Source organism: Anser anser, assembly GCF_964211835.1.
Source record: "Anser anser genome assembly, chromosome: 5".
In the NCBI taxonomy this organism is placed as follows: domain Eukaryota; kingdom Metazoa; phylum Chordata; class Aves; order Anseriformes; family Anatidae; genus Anser; species Anser anser.
Window position 1 is genome coordinate 35,615,635 of NC_139725.1, and position 15,958 is coordinate 35,631,592.

The window sequence follows — 15,958 nt, forward strand, 5'->3', positions numbered from 1 at the left end:
AACAGTAATACATCAAGTCCTATAGATGACACACTATGAACTTTAACTTCAAAAATCAAGTACAAATATAAATTAAATACAAAACTGGAACTGCTTAATTTCTTCTTAATCCCCTTTTTCTACTGCAAATGTGTGGCTTTGTTTCATCTGGTATTTCATTCAATATTCAGACCAATATAAACTCTACCAAGAATTTACTCCAGTCTTCATTATCTTTTTTTTTTTTGGGCTTGGAAACATGCTGGAAAAAAAATAAAAGGCACAAAAAACCCAAGTTAGATAATGATCATAAAGTACTACTGCAGCACCCTCTACCGGTTATTACTGCTGATAAAATGACCTCAGAAAATTTAAAAGTAATTCCAGGTATAGTATCCAAGTCACTTGCAACTTAGTCACTATTTTCCAAATAAAATTTTAATGGATTGTCCTGAAAAAGCCAGCCATAGTAGTCTAGCACTGGGAAACACAAGAAAAAAATCCTCTCAAATAGCTAACAGCTTTTACAAGAGTAATATGTAATTTTCCAGTCAAAAGTTTAAACGGAGCAGCCAATAATCACACCTTGAAGAAGAAAGAACAATAATTCAAATGTTTAATGAACTTCCACCTTGCAAACAGAATGAAAAAAACGTAAAAGGACAAAAATACATCAACACTTTAAACACATGAAAACATCTTCAAATTCAATGTATTTTACAGAGTTACAAAAAACGGTGTGAGCCTACAGAATGGATTGCTCAGAAATGGTAGGCACTTCAACACCATAAATTCAATCAGGGTTATATCAATTCCAACAGCTCAACCAATATAATATATAAACTATATACAAAATCAATCTGGACTGCACCAATGATATTACAGACGCCTCCTAAATTTAAATAGCTCAGTCTCCTCACTAAAATTCTAACTCATTACAACCTCAGACAATGTACCAAAATAAAGAGAGAGACTGTACTGGACAAAGACCTGTGCACAGAACATCAGAACAAACTTTGCGTTGTAAGGGCTCACGCAGATTGAACCTGGTGGCTCCGAGTCTGTTGCATCCTGAAGTCCACGGTCAAGCACAGAGATCTGTAGTCTTTATGACAGAAGTCTTTCCAGCTTTGGCCAACTGTCTAATTATTACAGGTTACTTGGTTAATCGGAAGCAAGACTATAATTCTGTGTTTTGGGAAGGGTTCCAGGAAACTGATAAAGCTCAAAATTGATGTGATATGTTAGAATGCTATGCAGTAGAGAAGTAATGCTAATTAAAGGAAATTCCAGTCACGTTAATTTAGAAAATAATCATCATTGTTTTACACAAGAGCACTGTAAATCAATCCAGAATAAAATTAACAAACTATGTCAGAAGAATACTCATACTAGGAAAAGACAATAAAAGGAGGCCAAGACCAGTGGTGATTAGAAGAAAAGGCGGACTGGATTAATAGAAGAGTTAAGAAACTTTTCCTCATCCTCTTCAGAGACTTCTTCATTTACAGTTTGGTACAAAAGAAAAGCCTGTGGTCTGCACTGAGCATCATCGATATCAACCAGTTACTAAACAAGATTCCTAGAGAGCTGAGAAGCCAACAGCATTCCCATTCTGGTGAGAGAGACCTTGAATTCCTTTGAGGCTAAAGTCAAAGAATATCCAGTTTGACTTCTTCAGTCCTGCACTTGGATCTAGCGAATCATCTGGGATCCTGGAGCAGATTTTGATGGATCAAGCTCACCATTCTCCGCAGATAGTGGTAACCAACTGGTACCTTGGACAGAACAGCAGAAATTTCCTCGTGTCTGGAAAAGAGAAAATTACCACGTGTTTGAGGTGATACAGACCATTTAATATCCCACCCCTACCTTTAAATTTCAGTTACGTGGATGGTTCTTTCTGTTCAACTCACCCAATATTTCCTATTTGTTTTTGGACAGTAAAAGGCAGTGAAGTAGCTGGGTAGTTGGAAGATAAAGACACAGTCACCTCAAACTTTGCAAAAGCCGTGGAACTGGAGAACAAAAGCTTCACTCTGTGTGAGAAATAAAAACATAAAATATCAACACAAAATGCACAAATATACTGTCATCTCCTTTGAATTCAGTTGCAGAAAGGAAAACAAATTGCAACAAGCTCAATAATTCCTAAAGAATTCTAAAATAGACTAGCAGTGGCTTCATAAATAAGGTTAAAAGAACATTTCCATTCTAACACTATCAGCATTCTTCCACTGAATTAGAAAACAAAACCCCCACAGAAGTTATACACACGTAATTCACGGATCCTTTCAAAATTACACGAGAATACAGAGCAATAATCAAAAATCTGTTTTCTAATTAACATAAAACATTTCTAGCTAGCTAAAGCTTTCTGAGCTTTTAAGCAGGACCATAATTCTAAGTTTGTTTCAGGAATCCAACCCTGTTTAAATCAGGTCAAATTTCTATCTAGAACAGTACTCTGTCTATGACAATATCCAGGAAGGCCAGAACTGAATCTTTTTGCAAATAAGGGTAAGACCATCACCCAGTACACAAGACCCAGGAAACAGACGCTTTGTGATAGCATAAAACAGGATAAGCATAAAAAAGGTCTTTTCAAGGTAAATCTACCACAGTAAATCTGAGCATAGGTTACATTTGCATCTGTTTTCTTGACCTAAATAATTGTAACTTTTAAGTGACTTTTGGCACGTAATAGAACACTTTTTTTGCAAAGGGTACTACAAAATTAGAGTAATGTATGTAAACAGCTTAAAGGTAGGCAGGCAAAAATTAATTGGGTGGGAAGTAGTGCGAGAAAATGAAAGCTAAAGAAAATAAACTTTGGTTTAAGTGCATTCATCTTTCAAGGGCTGTTTCTGCTTGGCTGAAGTGAATCAAAGACTAAGCCTATTATAAAATAAATGAAGCACTAAGCTACACAGGTAAACTCTTGGCTCTGTCTCCTTTGCATTGCTACACTCTGGTCTAAAGGTTTAAGTGAGAGAGTCAAGTCAAAGAAGAAATCAGCAAGTAAGGAGAGAGTAGAGGATAGTAAGGAAGTTAGCTGAATCCCAGAGGAGCTCCGTTTCCAGCCTTTTGGATATTATAGTTCAATTATACTAAAAAAAGTTAGATTGTTAATAAGGAGTTGCATAAAATAACATTTTCAAGAAAACCAAATTATCTTGATGCCTTGTTTCTGATTGTCTTACAGAGGCCCTCTGTAAGACTTGTGTAAGCTCCACTTGAGGTTACTCACTTTGTGTCATTGATATCTGTCTTCAGAAGATTAAATTTTCCACCCCATCTCTCCAGAAATTCAATCTCCTCTCCTAAGATCCTGCAGCGACTGACCACCAAAGAGACATCATGAAGCACCTACACGTGAGAACAGAAGAGAAATTACATTGGAACTGAGACTGGTAAGTTATGTGACACTTGAAAATGCAGTTTTATGCTAGAAAATTAAAAAAAAAAAATGCAGCTTAACTGCTATCTCAGTTTGGATGTAAAAATGAAACTCTACACACACAAAAACAAACGTATGTTCTTTGCCCTAAGTTTCTCCCCTTAGCTTTGTCAACAGGATTACACAGATATGTGGGAACACCAAGCTGGGTTTGGCAATTTGAACTGTTAATTCTTTTAGAAGCAGAATGGCATTCAGCTCAATTCTCTGATTTCTACTAGCAGGAGAAAAGGATTTTAAGAAATCACTAAGGCAGCCAGACATCAAGGCAGCAAACTAGGAAGAAACTACAGCTTTTAGGTCTCTTGCCTTCCGAGACAGGCACTTCCCGTCTCACCCCAGAATATTTATTCATGAAGCTGATTTTGATTTGCATTAATGAAGTATTCATCAGTATCAGCCCTATTCTCTGTGAGAAAAAAAGATTTAATATTTTTCAAGAGTCATATAGGCTTTCCTGGCACATTACCTGAGGCAAATATTGCAGTGTGGGACACTTTTCTTGCCAGCAGCCCTGACTTTCAATAAACTGGAAGACGAGTCTATGGACTAAACATGAGAAGAGTGGAGCTTTTTCCTCTGTTAAAAACAAAAAATAAACAAAAAAACACGTTGCAAGAAATCTACTCAAAGCCATGTAGTAGTGCATTAGCAGCTAAAACGCAAATTTATAATGTATCCTCACAGTAAGAGATAATGAGGGCAGCTACTTTCAAGCTACTCAAAATCTTACCATCCAAGAGAGATTCAAAGCTCAGGCTAACTATCTTTCTGGAAGGATTTTCACCAAAAACATCACCATCTGAGAAGAAAAAAACCAAAACAAAACACACACACACAAGAAAACAGAAAACAAACAAAAACAACAAAAAGTATCAGTTATTTCCATACTTAGTTCTGCAGTTACAGCTCTTCCTCTTCAGAAACAGCCATTCATTACACATTATTTACAATTTTTTAATAGAAAGCACTGATAAACATATTAAAAACCATCATTTATCGCCTCTCTCTGCTTACTAGCAGCCTACTAGCACTATGTTTTTTTTTCCTATTTCTTTTTAGTAGATATTCACTAATGTAGAACCTTTGGGTTTCTATCATACAACTACTTAATCTTTCAAGTTCATAAGCCATAAACCTACCAATTTTGCAACTTACCTATTGGGGGTCCAAATATGACTGTAAGTTCAACTGAATCATAAAGAAAATTAAAGACTGCCTGCTGTTCACTCCATTCACTAATCTCCCACTCAGGGAAGCTAAAAGAAATAGAAAAAAAAAACCACACCTAAGTTTCAACCAACGAACCAACACAATTATCTGAAGGACAAAGTTCAGAGCATTAATGCAGCATTAATCAGAGCATTGATCAAAGCGTTAATGCATAAGAGCAGCTATGTTATAAGAGACCAAATAAATTTTCATTTGTCAACAGAGTGTAAGAATCTTTTGGGAACCCAAGCACATTACTATTCATTTCACATAAATGTTAATTCTGGGATGGGAGGAGAGTTGGATACAGAAAGACTGGATGCAAAGTATCACTACAAAGTTGTTAATAGAACAGTCCCTCACATACTGAAGTTCACCAAAGCTTTTTTGCTTATCCTAGATTGTGAAGAAAGGGGCATCCAAAGATCTTCCAAATAAAATAAAAAGGAAAAACAACAAACCCCAAAACATTTATACAGAAATGTGAGTCCCCAGAATGAACCGATAAAAAAAGATAAAACCTGAAATTCACTTCCTTACTTGTATCTCTCCAGGAGTTCCTCGCAGCTTTTTTCTTTTTCCTGTAGATGTTTCAACTGAACAAACATTTGCTCATTCTCAGTCTCCAGACCCAACAGTTCTCTGCAAAGATAAAGCAAAATATCTGATGTAGCACACTGGTGAAAAATCATAAAAATCTCTAGAACCTGAGTGTGTACATTTTTAAGCTCCTTTAAGCTTTTTGATATCTTACCTTTGAAGTTCCTCTTCTTGAGCTTTGAGGCTTTCCAATTCTAAGAGAAAGGAGGAAAAAAAGCTATAAGAGAAAAGAGCAACAAAGACAGCCCTAACTCACCGTGCAGTCATCTTCCTTAACAACATGAAAGATCTCAACAGCTCTTACTTCTACCTGGATACAGATATGGTCTACAAAAGTTAGTAGTTATAGAACAGTTGAAGTGCTGGGTATGATAGCCAGCACACACCCTTCCAGTCACATTTTTCCAAGTTCTAAATCCCATTTACCCATGAGAAGAACAAATCCTTTTCATTCTTTAACACCTATATTATTAGCTGTATTCAATGTGGAAAAGAAAGCAGTAATTTTTGCATTGCTATCAACTAATACAGCAAGGATGGGGGCAGTTTCACCCTCTCCAGAAGTAAAAAAGAAAACAACAAAACACAAAAAACCACAAACAAAACAAAACCAACATCAATGAACAAAAAAAAAACACCACAAAAAAAACCCCTGCAGTTAGTTCAGCTGGTACCATTACCTTCCTCTACTTTTTTTGATTCAGAGTCCTCTTCTGCCATTTCCTCACTGCAGTCTGTCTCACATTCTTCCCATTCAGAATCTGTCAGAAACAAGCATCAGAAGGTCTCTGCAGAATTCCCAGATTCAGTATTTAGAATTCATTATATTTATCTCTGAGTTTTAGACATTTTAGTATTTAAAAGCTAGCTAATAATGTGCAAGAAGCTGGTGGGCTATCTACCAAAAACCTCAAGTAGTAACAGATCCTTTTATAGCTTTGAAACAATGCAATTACCGTGCACTTTAATTTCTACTGAAGGCATTGAGAAGTAGGAAGAAAAATAAATGAAAAACAAAAAATAAATATCCTTGTCTCTAAATCGGAGAGACATGGATTTGACAGATAAGACTACACAGTGTGTAAGGAATTGGCTGGATGGTTGCACTCGGAGAGTTGAGGTCAATGGCTCAATGTCCAGGTGGAGATCAGTGCCAAGTGGTGTTCCTCAGGGGTCAGGATTGGGACTGGCATTATTTAACATCTTTGTCAGTGACACATACAGTGGGATGGAGCGCACCCTCAGCAAGTTTGCCGATGATACCAAGCTGTGTGGTGCGGTTGACACACTGGAAGGAAGGGATGCCATCCTGAGGGACCTGGACAGGCCTGAGAGGTGGGGCTGTGCGATCCTCATGAGGTTCACCAAGGCCAAGTGCGACGTCCTGCAGCTGGGCCAGGGCAATCCCAAGCCCAAACACAGGCTGGGTGGAGAATGGATTGAGAGCAGCCCTGAGGACCTGGGGGCGTTGGCTGACGAGCTCAACACAAGCAATCAATGTGTGCCTGCAGCCCTGAAAGCCAACCATGTCCTGGGCTACACCAAAAGAAGCGTGGCCAGCAGGGCAAGGAAGGGGATTGTCCCCTTCTGCTCTGCTCTCGTGAGACCCCACCTGCTGGACTGTGTTCAGCTCTGGGGCCCCCAGCACAAGGACATGAAAGTATTAATGATTCCAGAGGAGGGCCACAGAGATGATCAAGGAGTTGGACCACCTCTCTGACAGACAGTTTGGGAGTGTTGGGGTTGTTCAGCCTGGAGAAGAGAAGCCTCTGAGAAGACCTCTTAACAAACTTATAGTACCTAAGGGGCTACAGGAAAACTGGAAAGGGACTCTCCGTCAGGGAGTATAGTGTAGGAGAAGGAGTAATGGCTTTAAACTAAAAAATGGTAGATTTAGACTAAATATAAGGAAGAAATTCTTCACTTTGAGGCTGGTGAGGCACTGGAAGAGGCTGCCCAGAGAAGCTGTGGATGCCTCATATCCCTGGAGGTGTTCAAGACCAGGCTGGATGGGGCTTTGAGCAAGCTGGTCTGGTGGGAGGTGTCCCTGCCCATGGCGGGGGGTTGCAACTGATGATCTTTAAGGCCCTTTCCAACACAAACTATCCTATGGTTCTATGAAGAGACAGTTATCGTAATGTGGCAATCCCAAGTACTGACTGCAGCTTGTTTGAACACAGCTGATCAAGTTTTAAACCATCCAGGCATGACACTGAAAATGGTACAGTCCTGGAGTACAAAGCTTAGTCTTGCCAATCTGCAGGATCACTAGCAGGTTCTGACGCCATTTTGAACCGTGTGCTGCCAGCAGCTGTACTGTCATCACTTTCAGATTTAGCTAGCTTGGTTATACATTCGTAGGCTACAATTATAATTCTGTATTTCAGTGCAGAAATGCTCCCAGTCTTCATTTGTTGTGCAAGTTATTCCCACAAAACAAGTTTGCAGACACAAATGAAGGTGTTCAGACCTAATAGATACTTGCAACATGGGACTTTTAAAATCCCAAGCAACCACCAGACACAGAATCTTGAAGTGACCGTTTACATAAAAGCTCTACAGAAAAACAGAGTGACTGGGCAAGAAATCAGCAAATCAGTCACTGGTTTGCAAACACATACCTGCTTCCAGATCAGCAAGACAGCTTTCTGCCTCCTTGAGCAATTCATCCACATTTGCTATTCTTGACTGTAGCTTTTCATATTGTTCCTAAGACAGGAAAATTGTACTCTGTTGCAATGTGTTCTTACACAAGTCAATGAATTTTTTTAAAGAAGCTGAATGCCTTCTGGGACCACCATGTGGATCTTTGCTTGCTAATAAAGTAATTAAAGTAGCTGACACCATCTGTCATTAGAATGAAGAGGCAGACTAACAGACAACATTAAGGCAGTTGTCATAGATAAGAAAATACCAGATACTTAACAATGTTCGTAATGACTTTCTTTTTTTGAAGGGATGAGATGAGATTTAACTAAATAAATTTCTAGAGCTTTTAACTTATACTTAGGTAGAAGGTTCCTGTAATGTAACTAGAAGAAAAAGTCACTGTCCCAATGTATTTTATATTTTCTTATAAATAAAAGAAAAACAAGTTCAATACCAAAGAGTCTTATACAAGATAGTTAGGGTCCTACATCTGATGGTCCCAGCTTATGCTAGTCTAAGCACAGATAAAATACAGTAGAAGTTCCTCTGTTAAACCTAAACCTCTGCAGCCTTGCGGCACATTACCTGCGCACTCTGCAGTAATTTGCTGTATAATGCCTCTTTTTCATTGTGACCCAAGATTTTACTTTCTTTGATGAAATAGGATTTCATTTTGTTCAGTTCTGCTCCAAAGCTCTTCAGCTGCAATGAATAGAAAATACAGAAGGGAAAGTGAATAGGAATGTGAAACAAAAGATCGTTCAATCAACTCTTTCTCTCTTCTCTGCTCTCCCTCCCTGCAATATCCCATTTTCTCTAGCAGCAGTATTACACGATAGTTTCAAAGGAAATTGAATTTAAGACTGGACAATCCAAGTTAATTCAAGGCTACTACTAAAGTAATGGTTTTCTTAGCAAAGATCCAACACAGTCTATATTCCAAGAGTGAGCAGCATAGAAAACAGTACCATCAGATTTTAACAGCTCCAATAACTTAAGGAAGAGATGCTTTCACTAAAAAACAGAGCAGCTTCATTAACCATGTCAGATGCCTCATTCTAATTGTTCAAGACTTATTTAGAACACCTGCCTCCTTACTAAGGGGCTAACTTAAAGAGGCTAACCGAAACGTTAACAAGTCCACACAGTGCCCAAATTGCAAGAAATAAACAAAAAAGCCACCTGTTTTAATAGAACATAGCTACAGGTTACAGAACCACTGAATCGTTTAGGTGGGAAGAGACATCTAAGATCAAGTCCAACTGTTAACCTAGCACTGCCAAGTCTACCACTAAACCATGTCCCCAGTCTTCTAATAGCTCCAGGAATGGTGACAACTACTTCAGAAATGACTATAAGAATTGTGTAGTTCGAAGTTTTCTCTGACAGTTGTCAATCCAGAAGATGCAGAGGAACATACAAAAAGCTTTTCTTGTAGTGTTTTCGATCCATTTCCACTAGGTGGTATCATTGTGATGCCAGTACGTAGGGGTTTGCTCAATAACCTTTTAAATCTATTATTTTTCACTAAGGGTTCTGGTGCTTTTATTGTTTCTAAGTAAATTTTTCCTGAATCCAGTTATCCTAGCCTCAGTGATAAACTCTAACACAAATCTAATTATGAACTATGAACAATACTGTCTTTTAAATTTGTTACTTTTTATTTTTGCTGACTAGTTCTTTAGTCTTGACATTGAAAGCGAGGAAAACAATCCCTTGATCTACCTTCTTAATTCTGTCTGGGACACTTATAATGCTTCTGTTTTTTAAAATGCAAATGTCTTTGGGGTGCTTTTTGTGCCCATTATCATTAGCATTCTCCTTTAAATACCCTCTGGCCTCATCATCTTTCTTTTGGCACATGACACCACTGTTGTACTCCAAATTCTGTATGCAGTTTTATTTCTGTGTAACAACACTTTCTGCTTATTATGTCTCATACTATTACCCATACTTTTCCAAACTAAATAAACATTTAAGTTAATGGACAATTCTGCACCACCAATGATGCTATAGAGCTTCAACAGTAAAACTTCATTTTTTCGCTTCCAAAATTGCACTGTTTGCTGAGGCTTCTCTGAAGTTTCTCTTCTCTAACTAACCTGAATTATCAACATCAAGTTTTTCTGTTTCACAGTAACTTGTTCCTCTACAGTATTATAAACCATCTTTGCATTCAACCCTTCTGCCATATAAGAAATTCTTTATTCCAGTTCTCATAGTAGACTTTCATTCAGAAAATATTTTACCTTGTATCTTCTACCTAGCTACTGTTATTCAGTGACCATCATGGTTCTTATTTTATTAAATGCATAAATTCTTCATAAATTTGAATGCATAAATTACTTCTTCATTACATTATTTTGTTATGCAATATTACCTCTTCATCAGAACAGGTTCTCATTACTTCCCACAAACTCTTATTCACATTCACCAGTGGTTGATCCTGGACGCTTACATACTGTTTTAATCTGAAATACAGGAAAAAAAATATGAAAGAATTGAAAGAAAGGCTCGTTGTAACTGCATCAAGCATATAAAGAAGCACATTAGTATTTATACACTACATTCACCTTTTCTAATTAAGATATGGAAATGTAAACATTTTCATTTATTTGGGTCTTACGTCTTGGAGAGGTCCTCTAAAGCCTTCATTACATAGGGGCTATGTTTTTTACACTCTGGAACATAATGAAAAGTTCACTTTCTATAGTCTTTTTGTAGAGAGTAGGTCTGAACAGGAGATAGAGAGCTACAGATCTAAAGAAATGGAAAATGGTGCTAATGGGGCTGGGAAAAATCTTACTACTGATTTTAAATTTTACTATAAAACTTGATTTAACCCAAATTGTAAATGGCATCATGTATCAGACCAGCAGTGACCTTCAGGTTAAGGAAATAAGTCATGGTAATTGTATTTCAATTAACAGTAAACACTGGAAAATTGGAACAAACAACAGATCGTAACCTATTATGATTTTGCTTCCTATGTTTGATTATTTTCAGTACAACTCAAAATCTTTAACTCTTCTGATTTGCAACTAAGACACTCTATTAGTACCAGAGGAAAATCAAGCTTTATCTCCATAACCACAGCTCCTCCCTAAGAGTTTACCCTATACTGTATAAACCTGTAATAAACTGGCTACCAACATTAGGTAGGTTTACTCCCATTTTTTTGTTTTTCCCATATGTAATTAATAACTTTCTTAAGGACATTCTGCACGCAAATGGAGCTGAAAAATAGAATTACTAATATAACCTACGACTGAAAAAAAAAAAAAAAGACAGACTTACTCATCTATCATCTGAGAAAGGACCTGGCAATCTTCTTCATAAATACGCAGCTTGGGGCGATAAATGTATTGGCTGAGAATCAGGTCTTCTGGAGTTGGTGGTGCACTGACAGCACACTGGGAAAGAACAGCAGGAAAAATTATGAGGAAAAAGAAAAAAAGATGCATGCTTTTTAAATCAGCAACTTTCTATCAATTCATATACAGAAACCACTAAAAAGGCCTGAATCTTTATTTTTGCAGAACAGAAAAAAAATAACGGAGGTAGCTTGACATACTTCAATGATTTTTTCCTCCCCGTTCTGGACCTGTCCTATTTAATTCTGGGAAAAGTTAATCGTATAACCTTAGATAGCTCATTTCATTTTTATGCTCCATGTTTCCTCACTTTCAAGAACACACTTCCTTTTGGGAAAAGGAGCTGTCATCACTAGAGCTCAAAAACCTGAACTGGAAGAGGTTAAACTACTTTTATACGGAAACCTGAAAAAATATGTGCACATTATCCAGATGATGATAGTGCTCTAGAGTAAAACAAGATTCTGAATCAAGCGTAGTTATCTTAAGATCACAATTTTCAGTAAGTCTTTAGTCACATCCAATAAATAAGATGGGGATATTCCAAAAAATTACTTATATATTGGAGCACATAAATAACAGGTTAATTCAATCCCTTCAGAGAAAGCTTTCAGTCTTTTTGTGATTGTTTTATTTTGTATGTTTGTTTTTATCAGAGGTCAGATGCTAATGAGTCGTACCAGAGTTTTGTAAGCCACATGAATATTTAGAGACAGCTCAGTACAAATAAATTTGCAAATTGGAAGTGTAAACTAAACTGTAGCTAAGAACAGCATCTTAAATAAAACTTCACGAGATTTAAAACTCATAAAGGAAACAATTCAATCAATACAAATTATGCTAATATAGCTTTCGTTCTTTTACCACATCAGAATTATAAAGAACTTTAAAATGGACACTTTTTTTTAACTTCCTCTTGCATAGGCAACTCAGAAATCTCAGTCAGTCAGCAAAGAAGGAATGAATAAAGGCAGAACACCACAAGAGAGTTCCTTATTTCCGAGAAGGTATCCAAATTTCTAATGTGAATGTTCTGCTGACCTATGTATCCTTACAATGTAACATCTTACAACTGTAAGACTTGGTTATACAGGAGCCAGCTTTCTAAGAACTAGATCTGAAGTACTGGAATGAATTTCATGAGTGAAGAATTTTCACAAATATACCACTTACCATGCAAAGAGTATGTTCTTGAATACACGTTTTCATACACAACAACTGTCAGGAATTTTTAATATGTCATTGTGATAGAAACTATTTCACTCTACCAAAAGAGGTGTCACATAACCCATTCAGAAGAAGGAAGAATGAACGTCATTAGAACTTATTTAACATGGAACAGACTACTGAAAAGTTCTCCAGCATGCTAGAAAAAGTACTGGCATAGAACCACCTGCCAAACCCACTTCTAAATTATCCAGACACTGCTAAGGTTTTCCACTTTGCAGGATGGCTTTTCCATTGCCCCGGCACATCATTTGCCATGCCAGCAGAAAGTGCTGTAAGCAACAAGAAATGGAACTGTTTGAGCTAATTCCCCATATCCTCTTTTAAATAAACACAATAAAAAAATAAAAACAAACTTTCTCTACTCATAAAACTCGAAAGCTTTCCACGTCAGTAGGGAAAACTAAGCAGCTCATTCACACTACTTTATTAGATAATCTTTTTAAGAAATGGCAGTTATTCATGAAATCCAGACAGGTGACAGACTATTTCCAGCATCTAGTTGGAAAATCAGTTGGCTACACAAAGGTGTACAAACAAGCAAGCCTGAAACACCAGTCTTAAGAGAGCTTATATGAAAAGAAGGTACCTTTACTGAAACCCCAAACTCACATAATAACAGTAAAATGTAAAAATCAAGTTGATAGGAAATGTGTAAACTATTAAAATATTGTACTGGGACAAGTTTCCTAGTTTACTTTTAAGTTAGGGGAAATAAAGGGAACCTCTTCCAGTTATTTCTCAAAGTAAAGAGATAGAAGTCAGATATTCAAACTTCGAACACTTTAAGATTGACAGTACACACTTACATTTTGCAGTGCTTATCCAAAACTAAGGAGAGAACCATAAGAAACCCACTTCAGCGTCTTGCTTACCAATTTGCACATCAAAGCTGACAGTCTCTGTAAATTTCTCTACCATATTGCTGGAAGTGGCTATATACAAGGAAAGCAACAACTAGACTACATAAGAAGGAATCTACCTTTTCATTGGAGCCGCTGGAAGAAATACTGTAAAGCAGATACACTGAAATTCAGCACGGTTTTTTCAGTTTGGACAGTTTTTCCCAGTGCTTTTCTTCACCCCCCCCCCCTCCCCCCCATCCACCCCCCAAATTCTAGGCATAGAGTAAACCTAGGTTGAATAAAGGGCTTGGTGCAATTGTGATTGACTGAAGCAATCCACATGCTAAATGAACAAAACCATAGTATAGCTAAACACAAATCAGGTCTCTCAGACTATAATAGCTAAAGGTAAAATATTTTTTTTTCAAGACTTCTCAATGTGCCTTCAAACATTATGGAACAGAACCACTCGGGGAAAAAACAAACAAAAAAGCCCACACCCCAAAACACCTCAACTCCTCCCCACCAAACCCAAACAAATTTTATTTTGCTTTTGCTAGTCATGTGCTGTTATACTAGCTTTGAGGTTCTCTCTTCACAGGGTTTTAAGAAGAACAACCTGAAGATCAACTTCATGTATCGAAATTCCATTTGCAGAACATGAATTGGAGAAGTGTGATGGGTTAAAGACAGATTCAAGATGAGCTTACAGAAATAAATTCTACTTTAAGAATTATGTTGCCAGAGGTGGATTAATAAAGGCATTCCTTGTCCTAAAACTGCCTCATGAAAAATCTCAGTCTTCTCTTAATCGTGACACCTTGCCTTGTTTTCAGGGAGACTGCACAGTACAATTACTTCCTTGTTTGGTATCAGGTTACTACTAATACATGGTGCTTGTCTGTATGCATGCAAGCAAACTATTTGTTCCCATATCAGCAAGAATTCAAAAGAAGTTTTTCCTCCATCCAGGATGAGGGTACTGAAAAAAGGTTCAGGCAGAACAGACTTAAGGGCGAGAAATAAGAACAGGTATGTCATGGTGCAGCAACTTAAAAGAGAATAGAAGACGCAGCAGGAGGGCAGAGCAGCATTTCAGGATTCTGACCTCAGTGGATGATGGATGTAGTAAGAAGATAATGTGAAGTTAGATAGAGCTTCTAATTCTTACTTTCAAACATTTTGCTCTTTAAGCAAGCTCAAAAACCAAGGATCAGCATATTTATCCAAGAACAGATGATCCTCGATACGCTGTATTTTGTCAAGAGATAGAAATCTATTCTATTTTTCATTACTGAGGGGAAAAAAAAAACAAAAAACATCCGTTATCAGAGGTAAACAAGCAAAGACAGAATTGGAAGCATGTAGTGTCTAACTTGCCAAGGTGGAACTGACTTCTGCCTTGACTCATTTAAAGACCTTCAATACAGACCACTTAGCTGTTAAAAAACAATGACAAACCATGACTACAATTCAAAGCCTCAAGCATATCAGAGGACAGATACTCACACTGACTGGAAGATGGCTCTGTCGGGGCTTCTGAATTGGAATATGGACTTGAAGAAGTGTAAAAAACTCTCCAACTGTGATAACACCACTCTGAAATTTCTGCAAAGTTAGGAAAAACATACACGTAAGTACAGTCTTCAAGTGAGAATGCTTACTGGTATATATGCACACAAGTATTTTTCCTGTTCGGAAAATAAATTAACATCTCTCAGCCATATACATACCTCCCATAAATTATCTTCACAAATGCTGTCTGTGAGAAGCTGAGACTCCATCTGACTGCATCGCTGAACTATATAAAAATAAGAAAAGGGCATTGCTGGGGTTAAAAATATTATTACAGAAATATGAATCTTAGTTGATTAGCTCCAGAAGTAAGACATCTTAACGTAGAGTTTGACCTTTATGCGTGTTTCTGGTGCTGAATGAAGTTAATGAGGAAAAAACTACTTCAGGCAAATCCTGAGGAATAGATTAGAAATTTAATGTAAAATGAAATTCATGTCAGAGTGGTAATGAAACGACAGAATTCACTTTTCTATAGGAGGAAAGCCACATGTATCATACTAAAAAGTAATAAATCTGAGAAACAGACTCCAACCAGTTCAGAGGGCACCATTGATAGGCAGAGACCAAACAGCAGCTGAGCTGCCAGCAAATTTCTAGGTAAAACCATAGCTTTCAAGTGCCAAGCTAAGAAGGTCTAGTTTCTCACTTAAAGGACAGTCTGACTTCCACTGGACAAAACATATATATTCATAGTTGCAAGGGGCAAAGTTGGGATTGGTTTTGTAAATATAGGCAAAATATCACTTACCAGATGACTGGCAGATTTCTGCCTCATTGTTAGGTACCAGCTAATCATCAAGAGCTAATAAACTAAGATTTACTCTGTGCTAAGGAAACTAAACTGCCTCTTCAGCCCAACCTGCCCACTAAAACAAAAGTGTACTTAAATTCTACTGCTTTTCCTCCTCATCTCAGTATTCCTTGAATGGCTTGGCCTCATAGCCAGAACGTAAAAGCATGTCAGCTGGCTGGGTAGGAAGCTGTACCACAGGCATTCAAGGTGTTATAGGTAGGGCTCATCCTTGATTAACCCA

At 37.4% G+C, this 15,958-nt stretch overlaps 1 protein-coding gene across 4 annotated transcripts in view; it reads right to left on the minus strand.

Annotated features, from left to right (window-relative positions):
• Positions 1–573: 573 nt before the first annotated feature.
• Positions 574–15,958, minus strand: part of KNL1 (kinetochore scaffold 1) — a 31,281-nt gene continuing 15,896 nt past the window's right edge. For all 4 annotated transcript variants that reach the window (XM_083839725.1, XM_083839723.1, XM_083839722.1 and 1 more), the window contains exons 12-26: positions 15,080–15,147; positions 14,856–14,954; positions 11,198–11,313; positions 10,281–10,371; positions 8,486–8,602; positions 7,873–7,960; positions 5,932–6,012; positions 5,406–5,445; positions 5,192–5,293; positions 4,598–4,698; positions 4,173–4,241; positions 3,909–4,018; positions 3,230–3,348; positions 1,896–2,018; positions 574–1,788 (exon numbers count right to left, since the gene is read on the minus strand). In XM_083839725.1, coding sequence (XP_083695851.1) covers positions 1,683–1,788; positions 1,896–2,018; positions 3,230–3,348; positions 3,909–4,018; positions 4,173–4,241; positions 4,598–4,698; positions 5,192–5,293; positions 5,406–5,445; positions 5,932–6,012; positions 7,873–7,960; positions 8,486–8,602; positions 10,281–10,371; positions 11,198–11,313; positions 14,856–14,954; positions 15,080–15,147 — 1,430 coding nt within the window. In that variant the 3' untranslated portion in view covers positions 574–1,682. The remainder of the gene's footprint in view (positions 1,789–1,895; positions 2,019–3,229; positions 3,349–3,908; positions 4,019–4,172; positions 4,242–4,597; positions 4,699–5,191; positions 5,294–5,405; positions 5,446–5,931; positions 6,013–7,872; positions 7,961–8,485; positions 8,603–10,280; positions 10,372–11,197; positions 11,314–14,855; positions 14,955–15,079; positions 15,148–15,958) is intronic.